Raw genomic sequence first — 14,969 nt, forward strand, 5'->3', positions numbered from 1 at the left:
GTTTTACATTCTCATTGAGCTTCACAAGTAGATATGCAACATGTTTGTGTCGTACAACATACTGTCTTTTGAATAAACCCATCGGTGAAGCAACAGGTATGCACGGCTAGTGAGGATGAATGTCTTGTGACTTTAATGTCCACCTCTTATGAATTATTATTTTAAAGATCTTCAACTCTCCCTTCCCATTACCTACCTTTATTTTCCTTCACAGGATATCTCCACAACGAGTTTTGCTCTTCAACATAACTGGCCAGAGAGATGCACAGAGTCTCCTTTCTCTCCTACAGGTGATGTGCAGCACTTACCTGTGAATGTCTTGATTACAAACACAGCCGATTAATTTGCTGTAATTGAAGATGGGATCAACATTGATAAATGTAAAAATAGGGGCAATACACCTGACCCGCTCACCTGGTAGAATAAAGCAGTATACTACACCGACTAAAGGTATTTTAAACAGTATCACGGTATTTCCAAACAATTTCAATGGTGGCTAGGAGACAGGATGGTGTGTAGAATCATACTAACGTAATCATCAGACTTTCATCAACAAAAAATACCTATTTTGGGGTACAACCCCCTTCCTTTAGACCCCGATATATATATATTTTTCCCCAACTCCGTGAACAAACATTGGTACATCACGGTGATAAAGGTTGTGGTCAAATTTCATTGAAATTGCGTGTGTAGTTTTGGATAAGAGAGCAAATACCTACTTTGGGGGGTTCAAACTCCCGTAGACCTCCTTAGACCTCAATTATTTATTTTTAATGTCGCGAACAACCTTTGGTATATCACGGATGACGAACAGAACGTTGTGGTCAAGTTTCATCGGAATTGTATGTGTAGTTTCTGAGAAGAAAGCCAATGCCTATTTGTGTGGTGGTGGGGGGAGGGGGGCAAGCACCCAACCCCCACCCCCTGGAAACCCCTTCAGGACCCGATTTTTTTTTTTTTTTTTTTTTTAATGCAGTGAAAAAACTTCGGTGCATTCCGGGTGATGAAGGTTGGGATCAAGTTTCATCGGGATTGATTGTGTTGTTTCAGAGAAGAAAGCAAATACCTATTTTGGGAGTTCAAACCTGGACCCACTTTGACCACTGGTCGACCCCTTTAAGCCCCCAATTAATTAATTAATTAATTTTAATGTCGTGAACAAACTTGAGTTTCAACTTTCAACATACCAAATATAATTTTAGCCAAGTTTGGTCACAATCCCATCAGCAGTTTCAGAGAAGTTGCAAGTGTTTACTGTCTGACAGACTAATGGACGGACGATGCACCATCCCATAAGAAGTTTCAGGTGAGCTAAAAATCGAGAAATTTGAGCCAATCATAAGCCTTTAAATTTGGCATTTCTGCTTCTCCTCTTCTTCCCCTCCTCATCTCTTCCTCTCTTTTTTTCCTCCTTTCTTCCTTTTCCCACGTGTGCGTGAAGCAAAAAGGGGGTAAGCGATCGGTCAAGTACATACGTACGTGTCTGAATTTTGTCAAGAGCATACATGGAAAACCGTTTAACAGAGGAAATTGAAATTTACCATGTGTTACATGACCATTTGATCGTGATTCCGAAGACCTAAAAGACCAGAGGACCCTTAAAACCCTCTGTCTACATTTTGTCAAGAGTATACATTGGAAACTGTTCAACTGAGGAAATTTAAACTTTACCACAGGTCACATGACCATTTGATATCGCGAGTACTGCTTGGATTACGCCCGCCCCCTCAGAGCTTGCATGGTGAATTAAACAATGCCTAATGCCCAGAGACAGTTACTTCCTCACGTTAGAAATTAGAATCATTGTAATCACTTCAGCCTTTATTGTGCTCGGCTGGTGGAAAAAAAAGAAAGAAAAAAAAAAAAAAAAGCGAAGAAGTACAATTCCCAGTTTTAACGATCTCCCGATTTATAACTTACTTTAGCGATCTCTTCTGGCGTCTATCAGCCTTGGTAGTTATGAAAACACTCGAACGAGAATAAAAGCTACTTTGCAGAGGCGAAAAAAGCTACTTTATAAATAAAAGCTACTTGATACTTTGTTAGCGCTCTCCAAGAAACTAGGTAACTGAACACATCCCAGGTTCATTACATGTTGGCGAGGATAAACATCCATGCCATGACATCTTTCAGCCATATTGATGAATTCGTCGCTCTTTTGGAAAATTTTGACATGACACTTGCAACGACATTATTGTATGCAACGGTGTTGTTGTGCATTACTTAGTGATTAATTAGTCATTGAATCGGTATGTTGGAGTACAAATGATTTATTAAGGGAAAAGGGGGGATGGGGTGAGGAGGTGATGTGGGGTAAAGTTACTTTCTAGCCACCCTGTACTGGGTTTAAAACTTTTGTTTTATTTAAATTTAATTATATATTTAAATGCTGCAGAACACAAATTGCCTTGTTTGCACTTCCATTCACAAAGCTAAGATTGTGCTCGGAAACGTAAAGCAAGAGTTGAAATGTCCATTCCCATGTCCTTAATCTTTAGACTGCATGTGGTAGCTCATCATTTAATTTGAGCAGTTTGTTTCACGTAAATTTATAAAGGTGTTAATTTATGACAATAAACAAATTTGACTGTTGTCCAACTATTAATTTGCAATTGGTCACTGGCTTTGACACCAATACAAATTTTTATTATGAACCCTAAAGCATCAAAAAGCTACATATATCGACCAAACAGCTTCAGGTGGAGCACCTCGCTGTCATTAGAGCATTTACATTGCATCGGATGCGGCAATAAATGCGAATTGTTGCTCCCAGCTTGCCAGCTTGATGACAGAAGACGCCATTTGCATTTTTGCCACCTTCATCCCTACCCAGTTTAGAATCCCATGCGGACGCGGGCAACTTGATAGTCACTGATAATTTGATGAATTTACTCTGAAGTATAAATATAATTGGAACAAGCGTTCCGCCTAGGTCCCCCGTCGGTGAAGTGATGTGAGTTGACAAAGTGGAAGACGCCGGAAACATGGAAGAGTCGATAATTTTTGCGAGTGGGTTGGAGACACACCCACACACCATATTAGAAGTTAATAGTTCGTTTATTTTTCATGATATTCCGCTCACAAGGTCCAGACATATATGGTGGCGGCCATCTTGGATTTTGACGTGGAGACCCAATTTTCAATAGCGTTCTTCCTTATGCCGAGATACACCCTCACACCAGATTAGAAGTTGGTACTTCACTTATTTTTCAAGATATTTCGCTCACAATGTTCAGACATGTATGGCGGTGGCCATCTTGGATTTTGACGTGGCGACCCAATTTTCAATAGCGTTCTTCCTTATGCCGAGATACACCCTCACACCAGATTAGAAGTTGGTACTTCACTTATTTTTCAAGATATTTCGCTCACAAGGTTCAGACATATATGGCGGTGGCCATCTTGGATTTTGACGTGGCGACCCAATTTTCAATGGCCTTCTTCCTTATGCCTAGATACACCCTCACACCAGATTAGAAGTTAGTAGTTCATTTCTTTTTGAAGATATTCCGCTCAAGGTTCAACGCACGCACACACACACGGACGCACACACGGACGGAGGGGAAAACCATAGTCCCCCCTTTCGCTCCGCGGTGCGACGGGGGACAATAACCCAAACTTTTGCACAGTACTATATGTACGAAAGCCCATTCAAGATCAAGTATATACTAATACACACCCAAAAATATTTAAACTAGAACAGCACTCGGTAGAGAGCATATCTTCACCAGGCTGAACAGTTTACGTTTTGTATCCCACTGATGGGCCAGATGTGGATCCGGACCATAACCAAAATTTAGTCGGCTTGTTCGTGTCACCCAACCAACTCATCCAACAAGTTTTGGCATCAGACGTCCACAACCTTTTGAAATATAATAGTCCGGCAGCTAAGCTAAATATAGCATAACAATTGTGCATTTTGTGAGGAAAGCACCAAATTTGGCACACTAGTAGACTATCATATTATGAAAAGATCGGGATATTGGGCCATCTCAGATTCAGAGATTTGATTTTTTGCAGGATTTGCAGATTTTGCAGATTTGCAAGCTGAGATTGCAACGCCAGGGACGGCCGACTCCTTCCTGCGAGCTGCCCACGTCACCCGCACAAGAAGAGCTCATCAAATCACTGCAGCGGCATTGCACGTCCTGCAACACCGTGCGTATGAACGCCACTGTATGACATATGCTGATGATGCAGAAGACCTGCCTGAGTTCGAAGACCGGTGTCACCAGAGAGGAGAAGACATTCCCAACTTTCAGTACTGGGCAACTGTGCTGGAACTAGAGATGTTGGTACTGGTCTACGTATGTTCTCTGGTAGGCTTCATTCACAATGTACCTTGATGCCCTGACGGAACTGGTCCCATGGTTCCATGCCTTAGACCACACACACTATGCCAGGTGGGTCCCTGTTCACCTGAGGGACATGGTTGCACTCCCGATGAAGCACCCAGATGTAGCCAGAGAATTCAGGGCTGGCAACTTCACTGTACAGAAGACGAAGAAGGCGTTCTCTTCGATCCCAATCGAATCGAAATCTTCCAAAAATCAAATCTCTGAATCTGAGATGGCCCAATATCCCGATCTTTTCATAATATGATCGTCTACTAGTGTGCCAAATTTGGTGCTTTCCTCACAAAATGCACAATTGTTATGCTAAGTTGCCCCACTATAATGTTACTATCCGAAACCCGTGGAACATCCACGGAAGGGAGGATGTGGTGTATGGATAGAGTGTACCATTATGGATGGCATAGGGGATTTGCTTGTCCGAGTAAGAGTTAGGAAGAAAGATAAGAATGAAGAGTGCGTATATGAACAACGTATTTATTGCAATCTACTTAAATGACAATGCTACGATATACTTTTGAAAAATGAATGGATTCGTAATAGGAATCGGCATAGCACCACTCTGGCCACACTGGCGCAGTGGTATGTGTCAATGGAAAGGAACAGCAGTAGAACCATAGACTTTTAAAAAATGAACGGATTAGTAAATCGACTGGAATTAGCCCCATACTGGCGCATTGGTAAGCGTCAATGTCAAGGCAGAGCAGTAGGAATATAATACAATGAACGCAGTATCAGAGGTTGAAATTATTTTAAAACTTCTGTATAAACAATGTTTGGGGTAATAGTCAAGCCTCTGACGACTCCTTGCGTACTCGTATTATCAACCTTGATATACACATCTTTGAACGACCGTGCTCTTGAACATGCCACATATAACTGGCCGTGGGAGAAGACAGGAGCAGGCAAATAGATACCCAGTTTACGGAATGTTTGGCCCTGGGCTTTATTTATGGTCATTGAATATGCCAGGCGAACAGGAAACTGAGTTCGCTGTAGAACGAAGGGTAAACTGGCATCAGATGGGGCGAGTCTGATACGGGGTATAAGAGCTCGTTGTCCCTGGTGGGCACCTGTTAGTATTTCTGCATCAAGTACGTGGGGAATGAAGGTGGTGAAGGCGAAGTCTAGTGCCATTGCAAAGACCTTGACGAATATCGAGATTCCTGAGAAGCATTATAATAGCCCCTGGTTTGAGGCTTAGACGGTGGGGCGGCATCCCCGAAGGTGTTATGCTGTTGAGAAACTCAATTGGATAGCTCTGAGCCTCTTCATTGTCATCAGAAATGGCGCAGTCAGTGCTGTAGTAGACTGTCTTTGGACCAGGAATTCTGTCCAAGACCTCATCATTTAGCTTCAGAGTATGTTCGTTGGTGGGGCTCAGAATAACCGTTTGAGCAAGATTTGCTTCTGACACATCATCGAAAACAGTCTATTATTTTTCCCTTTACAATGTTAAATTGGGGGGGAAGTGCGATACATTCCGGGTGAGTGTCAGGGAAAGGCTTGTGAAGTTGACCATTGCCAAGTTCAATCAGCCACTTAGCGAAATATTTTTGGTCCTCGTTGGCTCGCATGTTTTTCCAGTTTTACAACAGTAAAATGGTGCCAAAGATGAGAACGTTTCAGACAGTTTTCGACAATGACTGCATGCGGCTTCCTCGGGACAACTGGAAGTACCTGTCTGAAGTCACCACCAAGAAGAAAGTTTTTTCCACCGAAGGGAACGTCTGTAGCAGTTATATCTCTCAGTGCTATATCGATGGCATTGAGAGCATGTAAGGGGACCATTGATGTTTCATCAACAATAAACATGGTGACTGATCGAAGCAATTCAGCATGGGCAGAGTTTGGTGCTATATTGCAGGTAGACTTATCAATGATAGGGACTGGAAGCTTGAACAGATTGTGAACAGTCCGACCACCGTTGAGCAGTGTGGCGGCAATGCCTGTCCATGCACTTGAAGCAACTCTGAGACTCTGACCACGGAGAAATGAAATCAACGTATTGTAAAGCATAGTTTTGCCACTACCGCCAGGACCATCGAGAAAATAACAGCGAGGTCGTGGCGGTGATTTACTCTGAACCTCCACCACTGCAGCACACACAGCATCGAATAGCACCTTCTGTTCAGTGTTCAGAAGGGGTATCTGAGCTTTTGCCATTTCAGCGTGTGGAAAGGAACCAGATTCGGAGTCTAATTCAGCTTCGTCTGGGAGATTCGGAAAACCTAAAGCAGCACAAGTAAGACCAGCATCGAGTAATATTGCTTGAACGTGTTGCAGACCATGCAATTCAGCCACTTGTAAATCACTGGAACGACGAAAGTCCTCAATGAGCGATTCTCTGTGTTTTAGCCAAAGTGTCACTGGATCTCGTGGCTGACAATGGATGCATATTGTGGCAAAGAGGGACCTCAATTCACAAGGCATTCGGAATGAAGAAGCCTGTGTTAGTGCACTGTCCCATTCATCATTGTCTGACAAAAGGTGACGCATAAGACAGGCATCCTTGAATGAAGATGCCATGACGCCACCAACAGTTTTAATGTCATCGAAACAGGTAGCCCCAGGTACATGTAAAAGCAGTAGACGAAAACAGTATCGCTCCATGTCTTTGGGACCGACAGTGTACATGCGAGCTATGACATTTCCTCCGCCACGCTTCCGAGCCTGCCACGTTTTGTCAGATGTGAAGACATAATGGTTGGGAATTTCAGTGTAAATCCACTGCCGCGCACTTTCATCATGCGAATTGAGTAGAAACCACGCAGTTAGCATGGTACGAGTATCGCTGGCTCTTTGTGCTGCCTCTTGCTCATGCCCTTGCTCAAAATATACTGGTTGTTGACGGGGAAGATGAACAGGCAATCGAATAACGGAGTGTGACTGCTGATGCATATGGAACTCGGAAAGTCGCCAGAAGGCCTCTGGAGCACTAACATACCTCGCATCGAGGTAGGTCGATATTTCGTAATGAGTGAGTTCGTTAGTCTGTCTAACTTCAACATTAGCACAATCATGCCCCTTGTATATGTATTTGAACAAATACTTGATGCTTTTGACTGACATGCATGCTTCAATATTGATATGTGCATTGTATTTCTTGGAAAGCCATGGGTTATATGGAACAACCCATCTGTTATCTACCTGCACATTACGAATCTTGATTGTGCGTCCATTATCCCGGCGTCTGTAGTGGGGATAACCATCAGCAGTAATCATGGTTTGTTGCCGAAATTGTTTTGGATAGTCTTTGGTGCAAACCCCACTGTCCATGCAGACTGATCGGGGATTGAGTATCCCACATGGTCCGTGAATCATGGTTGATTTGACAACCTCATAAAGCTGGGCTTGTATGGCTGGATCTGGAATTTCTGCACATATAAGTGAGTCAATGGTCCTCTGAATGCCGCAACTTACTTTCTGCATCAAGTACAATGAGTAAATGACAGTGCGGTAAGCTAAGCCTCCTTTTTGATATTCGATAACATGGACAGTAGCGACTGGTTTACCCAATACATGACGTACTTTTATGTCAGCAAGAAGTGCATCCAGGTGACGTTTGAAAACTCGAGCAACCAAATCGGGTCGATTCTCTACTCTCTGACCCTGACCCAAGTTTTCGGTTATTTCCTTGCATTTCGAATTGCAAGTAAAAGTAAGAAAAAGGTCAGGCTTGCCATACTTGGAGATGATAGCCATTGCGTCTTGGTATTTCTGTGCCTTGGCCCGAGGACTACCTTGGAATGTTGAAGGCAATATGACAATTTTACCAGGAGACAATGCTGACAATTCGGCTTGTCGACCAACGTGATCCATCAATCCCTGATAAAGGTCTATGCATAGAGACGATTGATTACGACTGGTGAAGTCTAGGCGGGATGCTTCAGTTTTGACATAACAGTCAACCAAGTACTGTTGAAAAAGTTTCCCACCAGAGTGGATGGGACTGAAGCCACGTCGAACTGCACATCGGTATGCATAGAACTGTAGCATGGTTACCCTGTACCTCTTTGCAGTTTGGCGCTGAGAGCAATGTTTCATATCTAGTGACCAGCCAAGGTCTCCTCGCGGAAATAAAAGAGGATACACCATGGGGTCCATATTAGAAGACATGTAAGAAATATTGCGAGGAGCATCACCACGTGGGTACACAACAATGTCTCTGTTGGGAGGTGGAGCACCATTGTCACCGACGAAAATAACAGCCACTTCGTCATGATGGGGCTCGTTGTAGCGGCGCTGGTCACCACCCAGCTTCATGTACATGGTGACGCTTGTTGGAGGAGCACCACGTTCAGCGGCCTCTCTGGCTTGCGCCTGTTCAACTTGATGCATATTCTTATAAGCAGCAATGTAAGGGTTAAGCTGTGTAAGACAATTATTGTTTATGAGACTCATAACATCACGTCAACAATTTTGATTGTGCTGATTTTTCATTCTCTTTTCAATAGCTAGATGTCCTTCTAGAATATACAATTGGCTGTAAACGGGTTCTGCACCTGGTTCAGGGTGAAGGGAACCGGTTTGGTGATAAATCTGACCATGGATGCGAAAACAATATGGGCCTAGACCTGGTGGCGTAGCCAATTGGGCACCGAGCGACGCCAGAGCAAAAGCGCTATTATACTGTCGAATATGTTCTAAAACGTTTTTGCTTCTGTCATCAGTACCCAGAAATAAATTTTTCAATACAGATGGATACGGATGTAGTGGTGGAAGTTCAACTTTACCATTGTGGCAGCAGTTTAATGCTTCCTTCGGGAAACGAAGAGCTGCACAGTACTCACAAACATTGTCCATTGTTCCAGAAAAGAATTGTTCTACCTGAGGAAACATTTGACGGCCGAGGAATCGACTGTTTGAGCGGTGTGGTTGATCCATGGCAGTAGACGCTTCATTGCCATGTTCAGGGGCTTTTGGCAGTGGAGTGGTGTGGTTGATCCATGGCAGTAGAGGCTTCATTGCAGTGTTCAGGGGCTTTGGCAGTGGAGTGGTGTGGTTGATCCATGGCAATAGAGGCTTCATTGCAGTGTTCCAGGGGCTTTGGCAGTGGAGTGGTGTGGTTGATCCATGGCAGTAGAGGCTTCATTGCCATGTTCAGGGGCTTTGGCAGTGGAGTGGTGTGGTTGATCCATGGCAGTAGAGTCTTCATTGCAGTGTTCAGGGGCTTTGGCAGTGGAGTGGTGTGGTTGATCCATGGCAGTAGAGGCTTCATTGCCATGTTCAGGGGCTTTGGCAGTGGAGTGGTGTGGTTGATCCATGGCAGTAGAGGCTACATTGCAGTGTTCAGGGGCTTTGGCAGTGGAGTGGTGTGGTTGATCCATGACAGTAGAGGCTTCATTGCAGTGTTCAGGGGCTTTGGCAGTGGAGTGGTGTGGTTGATCCATGGCAGTAGAGGCTTCATTGCCATGTTCAGGGGCTTTGGCAGTGGAGTGGTGTGGTTGATCCATGGCAGTAGAGTCTTCATTGCAGTGTTCAGGGGCTTTGGCAGTGCAGCGTTCAGACTGCCTTTGATGCTTGGTCCTGAGGTTCCTTCCCCTGCCTTCTAGCTGTCTCTTTCGCCGGCATTTGAAAAGTATTTTTTACGAGACTCTATATGGTGTGGGTTGGATTTGTGTGAACAAAATCAAGAAAAAGGCGACACTTTGTAGAATCCAACTTACACTTTGTATAGTGTCACCTCCTGACTTTGTATTTTATATTGTTAGAGACAAAACAAACACTAAATAACACAGCCACATACCAAAAACGTGTATTTTCAATTTTCACTTGTGCAAAAATGCTACTCACAATTACATCGCCTGTGCGTCGGCCTGTGATTGAGCCAGAGAGTTGGCCTGTGAGTCAACTTCCTTTCCAATGTCTGCAAGAATTGAAATACTGATTGTGAATGTGTAAAATTATATGAAAGAAGAACATGCATATCAATAGACGATGCCATTGAAAAGGAGAGCAGCTGTCAATAGAAAAGGATGTCTGACTTATCAATTTGACATTATTGCACAGGAAATGACAAACAAAGAAACAGTTAATTTCCATCGGGTAATATTACGATGAGAGATCAGCCGATACCTTTATTATGTCCATCAGCATCCATGGCACTTAGAAAAAAAAAACGTGGCATCAGCCAGCCGCAGCCAACTATCACGTACCGTCTCGAAGTCAATGCCATCCTTTTATCTCTTCGTATACACCTCACTGATTTCTACCTTATCGTGAACAGGGTAAAGCCTACTTTGATAATCATGAACGGTGGCAGATGCAGGAGTTGGTGAAACAAAGGGGGGGGGGGGGGGGGAGGGGGCTGATCATGACCTACCCGACGCCACATGGCCTACGCCATTTGTTGAGATCATGGCCACAACGGAAACACAACTGGATAGGTAGGGCCTAGGCCTACGTCTACGTTTCGTCACTCGGCGAAGTACACTTTGTTTTAAGCTTTCAGAAGCTGAAGCCTTGTTATTTATTGCTTTATATGATACTGATGGGCTGCTGATCGGTTTCACTTCGTCGTAATCACCAGTATCTGGAATAAATTATGGTAAACCCACCTGATGAGGTTAGCGTACACCGCGATCGATGACACCGGCACAAATGGCGGCATGCATGCTCTGGATTGTCCACTCAGTGGACGGCTTGCTGTCGCCTTCGACTGTCCAATCAGCGGACGGCTTGCTGCGCCTTCACCCAGCAGACGCCAATACGATGGCGTCGTAAGATGGCGTCATATCGGCCGTTAATCGGATGCTTTTGGGCCCCAACGTCGGCTAATTCAGATTTTTCGAGTATGGCTGTACGTGATAAACAAAGAGCGCGGTTCGTAGATCATGAATCCATTAGTGCCGTGGGCATCGGGTCACTGGGTGCGGCGTAAAAGGGATAACAAAGTCGAGTCCTTACGGTATTATTATACAGATACGTATATCGTTTTGGCCCTTTCAATGGTGAAGAATCACTTATGATTTTAATAAATACTCGTATCCGGATCCGTAATTGGATCTTCACCAAAATCGAATCGATTCTTCCTTGTCACACACCCAACCTATCGACCATCTCGGATCCGCATCCGGATCTTCACCAAAATCGAATCATTTTATCCTTGTCACATATACAAACTCTCTACCAAATTTCATCCAAATCTGTCCACAACCTTTTGAGATATCCTGTTTGGAAACAGACAGACAGATAGACAGAGGTGAAACCATAACCTCCATCCACCTTCGGTGGCAGAGGTAATTATGTAAAAATATATATATTTTGGGAGGGAGCAGGTATGCAGGTTGAGACCTGTTATGCAGGTTGTTATGCACAAACTGTTATGCAGGTTGAGACATATAAATTGAGAATTGCCGAATGAAATTTCCCAAAGTATTCGCAATACTTTGTACAAAACCCGAACCCTAATCCCTCCCCCTTTCACATCTGAGTCTGTTTTAGATAAACTGATTAATAATTTCCTCAAAAAGGTTTCATGTGATGTACTGAAGTCTTATTTTCCTCTTTCAGGCATACACGTTTGATTTTGCCATCTTTTGTCCCAATATCTCGTCCCAAAATCAGAGTCAAGGTACCTATTCCAACTTTTACCAAACCTTCACTTGATTAATGGGTGCTTTTGTTTTTCCGTAATTTGCCTTATTACACTCACACGGATCATTACATGTCATACGATGTTGCTTTGTATGGTGTACATGTCATACGATGTTGCTTTGTATGGTGTACATGTCATACGATGTTGCTTTGTATGGTGTACATGTCATACGATGTTGCTTTGTATGGTGTACATGTCATCCGATGTTGCTTTGTATGGTGTACATGTCATACGATGTTGCTTTGTATGGTGTACATGTCATCCGATGTTGCTTTGTATGGTGTACATGTCATACGATGTTGCTTTGTATGGTGTACATGTCATACGATGTTGCTTTGTATGGTGTACATGTCATACGATGTTGCTTTGTATGGTGTACATGTCATACGATGTTGCTTTGTATGGTGTACATGTCATACGATGTTGCTTTGTATGGTGTACATGTCATACGATGTTGCTTTGTATGGTGTACATGTCATACGATGTTGCTTTGTATGGTGTTTGAGTAATTGTACGATTTATTTCTCCACAGATCAGAATAACCTTAAGGTTACACCTTCTGCCATGATCAAAGCATGCTGGGAATACAAGGGAATGTGGGATAGGCTGGAAAAAGAGAGTCCTTCCCTCTACTCTCGTCTTCACAAGCCATCCTCTGTTCCTGCTCCGTCATTGGTTTTTCCCAACATTTCTGATTCACTCGATTGGTTGAAGATGTGGACTCGTGTGATGCAACGTGATGGACAAGACAGAAAAAGAGAAGAAAATGGTGCCGTAAAGGGAGGATATGTGGAGGACATTGAGGAAATGAGGAATGGAAGGAAGAAAGCAGAAATCCATGACGGAATCAATCGGTGCTTTGACGAGGGATTCGTGGGATTGAGGCGGAAGGAGACGGCCCATAGAGGAGAAGGAAAACGACAGACGATGGAAGAGGATGAGCAGGAGCGGGAAGTGCTCGTGTTAGTTACTGGAAGTCTCCATCTTGTGGGTTGCACCTTGAAGGTTTTGCTTTCCAATGTTGATTAATCATCCGTCTGCTTCCATGTTTCTCTCCATTCTGCCTTTACACCTCCGACTCTTTCACAAGATATACCAGCATCACCGCCGATCGGTTGCTGCTTTTTATCGCCTGGAATTTCATTCATTACAAGGAACTTTTTTTAAATCACGTGAGCCTTTTAGATGAATTTGAATGATCTTTTTTACTGAAAACGGATTTTTCTCTCGGCCTCTGTCTTCATTTTTTCTCCATTCCAATCCTTAATTTTCCGCTCATTTTGTCCTACTTTTTGGCTTGTACAAACTTGAATTCATCAATACTGCGCTTCCTTGAACGCCTTTACCAGATTGTCCTTCAATCGTGTCATTGTGCCATGCGTGACTGATCATCACCATTGCTTGGTGGTTAAATGTGAAACTGCTCTTTTAACCATTGAATTCATTGAAAATTCATCAGCTTGGAATGTTTACAGACATTTTCGTCCTTCCTGCTGTGTGCAGGTATCTACAAACTGCATCGGTATTTTGGGGACTGTAACTGTTGCCAAATAAATGTATCATACTAAAATTCTGTCTCTGTCTTGAAAACGGCTTGGCAGATCTCCACCCAATTTTCCATGCATGCTCATGATGCCACCTGTCCCCACCCATCCACCCTTTCCTCCCCTTCCGAGGACGGTGAGGCAAGTGGTGAATTTACCCCTGTGCACGCAGTTCGCCGATCCCTGCCGGAGAGATGGGGTATTACTAGCCACGACGAGACAATAAATTTGCCCCATGTCCCTCGTCCCCTCAGGTGTTTCGTTTTTGAAAGGTGTTAACTGAGTTTGTGATTTATTCACTTTTTTGCGGATATCACGTCAACAGCCGCTGTCTGTGTCGATGCTTCGATCTACCATCCCCATTTTTACGAGGGCCCTGCCCACCAACCAGAAATCCTAATTATCCTTTTGGGGTAATTATTATTTACACTGTATACACTCCCAAGTAATCTTTATTTGAGGTTTCTGATTAACTCTGTTTGATGCCAAGTTTTCTTGAGTTTTCATGTCGGTGTATGCAATGTTTTTGGTAGACTTTGTATTGGAGCCATGGCAGTTGGTTTTATTTATTTGTTAACAATTGCTTCCCATTAGTCATATTAAAATGTTGGTACTGGACAACCTTTCCATGAAACCTTCTTGCTCTCCTAGCAAGCCTTTCACCACCTATCCACCTGGCTCACCTAATCAGCCATTGACTACCAATCTTTTAGACTACCAATCTAGCCCACCTAGTGAGGCAATGACTTTTAGCTGTCTGGCTTACCAATTGAGCCATTTACATTCTTGCTATTTGGCTCAACCAATTGAGCTATTGATTACCCAGACATCTCGCTCTCCTAACAAGCCAATGACCATTATCTAGCTCACCCAGCGATGCATTCACCACTTGGTCGTTTCATAAGGCATTGGGCCACCACGTGCATCCAGTATGGTCTGTATGTGCCATGGCATAGAGTCCACCAGCGTCTGGAATGCTGCAAGAGGGATGTGGCACCATTCTTCCACGAGAAAGTCAATCGACTCCCACCTGTTTGATGGAGGTGAAAAACGCTGTCTCAGGCATCATTCCAGAATATCCCAAAAATGCTTGATTGGGTTCAGATCTGGTGATTGATAAGGCCTTGACATATGGATAACGTCAGTATCGGGCTCATCTTATTGTTACGGATCGCGGTTTAGATGTTATGATGGGCCGAGCGGATGGTCCAACCGCGACCGTTACAGGATCCCCAATTGGCCCGACTCCCCCAACGTTGACCAGATCGCACCACAGATATTCAATCGGGAAACCTCTAAAGCGACCGAAAGAGAAGGAAAAGAGAAGAAGACAGAGTACGGAGGAAGAACAGATTTATTATACACACACAAGCAAAAAGAAAGAGCGACCAAAATTATTTACAAGCAATGGATGGAAGAAGCAGTCACACAGTGAATCGTTAACTTATACTATTCAATTTACTTAACCCCAGG

At 43.7% G+C, this 14,969-nt stretch overlaps 1 protein-coding gene across 6 annotated transcripts in view; it reads left to right on the plus strand.

Annotated features, from left to right (window-relative positions):
• Nucleotides 1-13,522, plus strand: part of LOC144892637 (folylpolyglutamate synthase, mitochondrial-like) — a 67,426-nt gene extending 53,904 nt beyond the window's left edge. For 3 of the 6 annotated variants that reach the window (XM_078780327.1, XM_078780326.1, XM_078780330.1), the window contains 3 exons: nt 215-290; nt 11,868-11,928; nt 12,485-13,522. In XM_078780327.1, coding sequence (XP_078636453.1) covers nt 215-290; nt 11,868-11,928; nt 12,485-12,981 — 634 coding nt within the window. In that variant the 3' untranslated portion in view covers nt 12,982-13,522. Of the gene's footprint in view, nt 1-214; nt 350-4,020; nt 4,453-11,867; nt 11,929-12,484 lie in introns of those variants that run through there. The other 3 variants (XR_013623841.1, XM_078780328.1, XM_078780329.1) reach the window with 3 other exon arrangements.
• The last annotated feature ends 1,447 nt before the right edge of the window (nt 13,523-14,969 follow it).

Source organism: Myxine glutinosa, chromosome 6, assembly GCF_964187855.1.
Source record: "Myxine glutinosa chromosome 6, kmMyxGlut1.1, whole genome shotgun sequence".
In the NCBI taxonomy this organism is placed as follows: Eukaryota; Metazoa; Chordata; class Myxini; order Myxiniformes; family Myxinidae; genus Myxine; species Myxine glutinosa.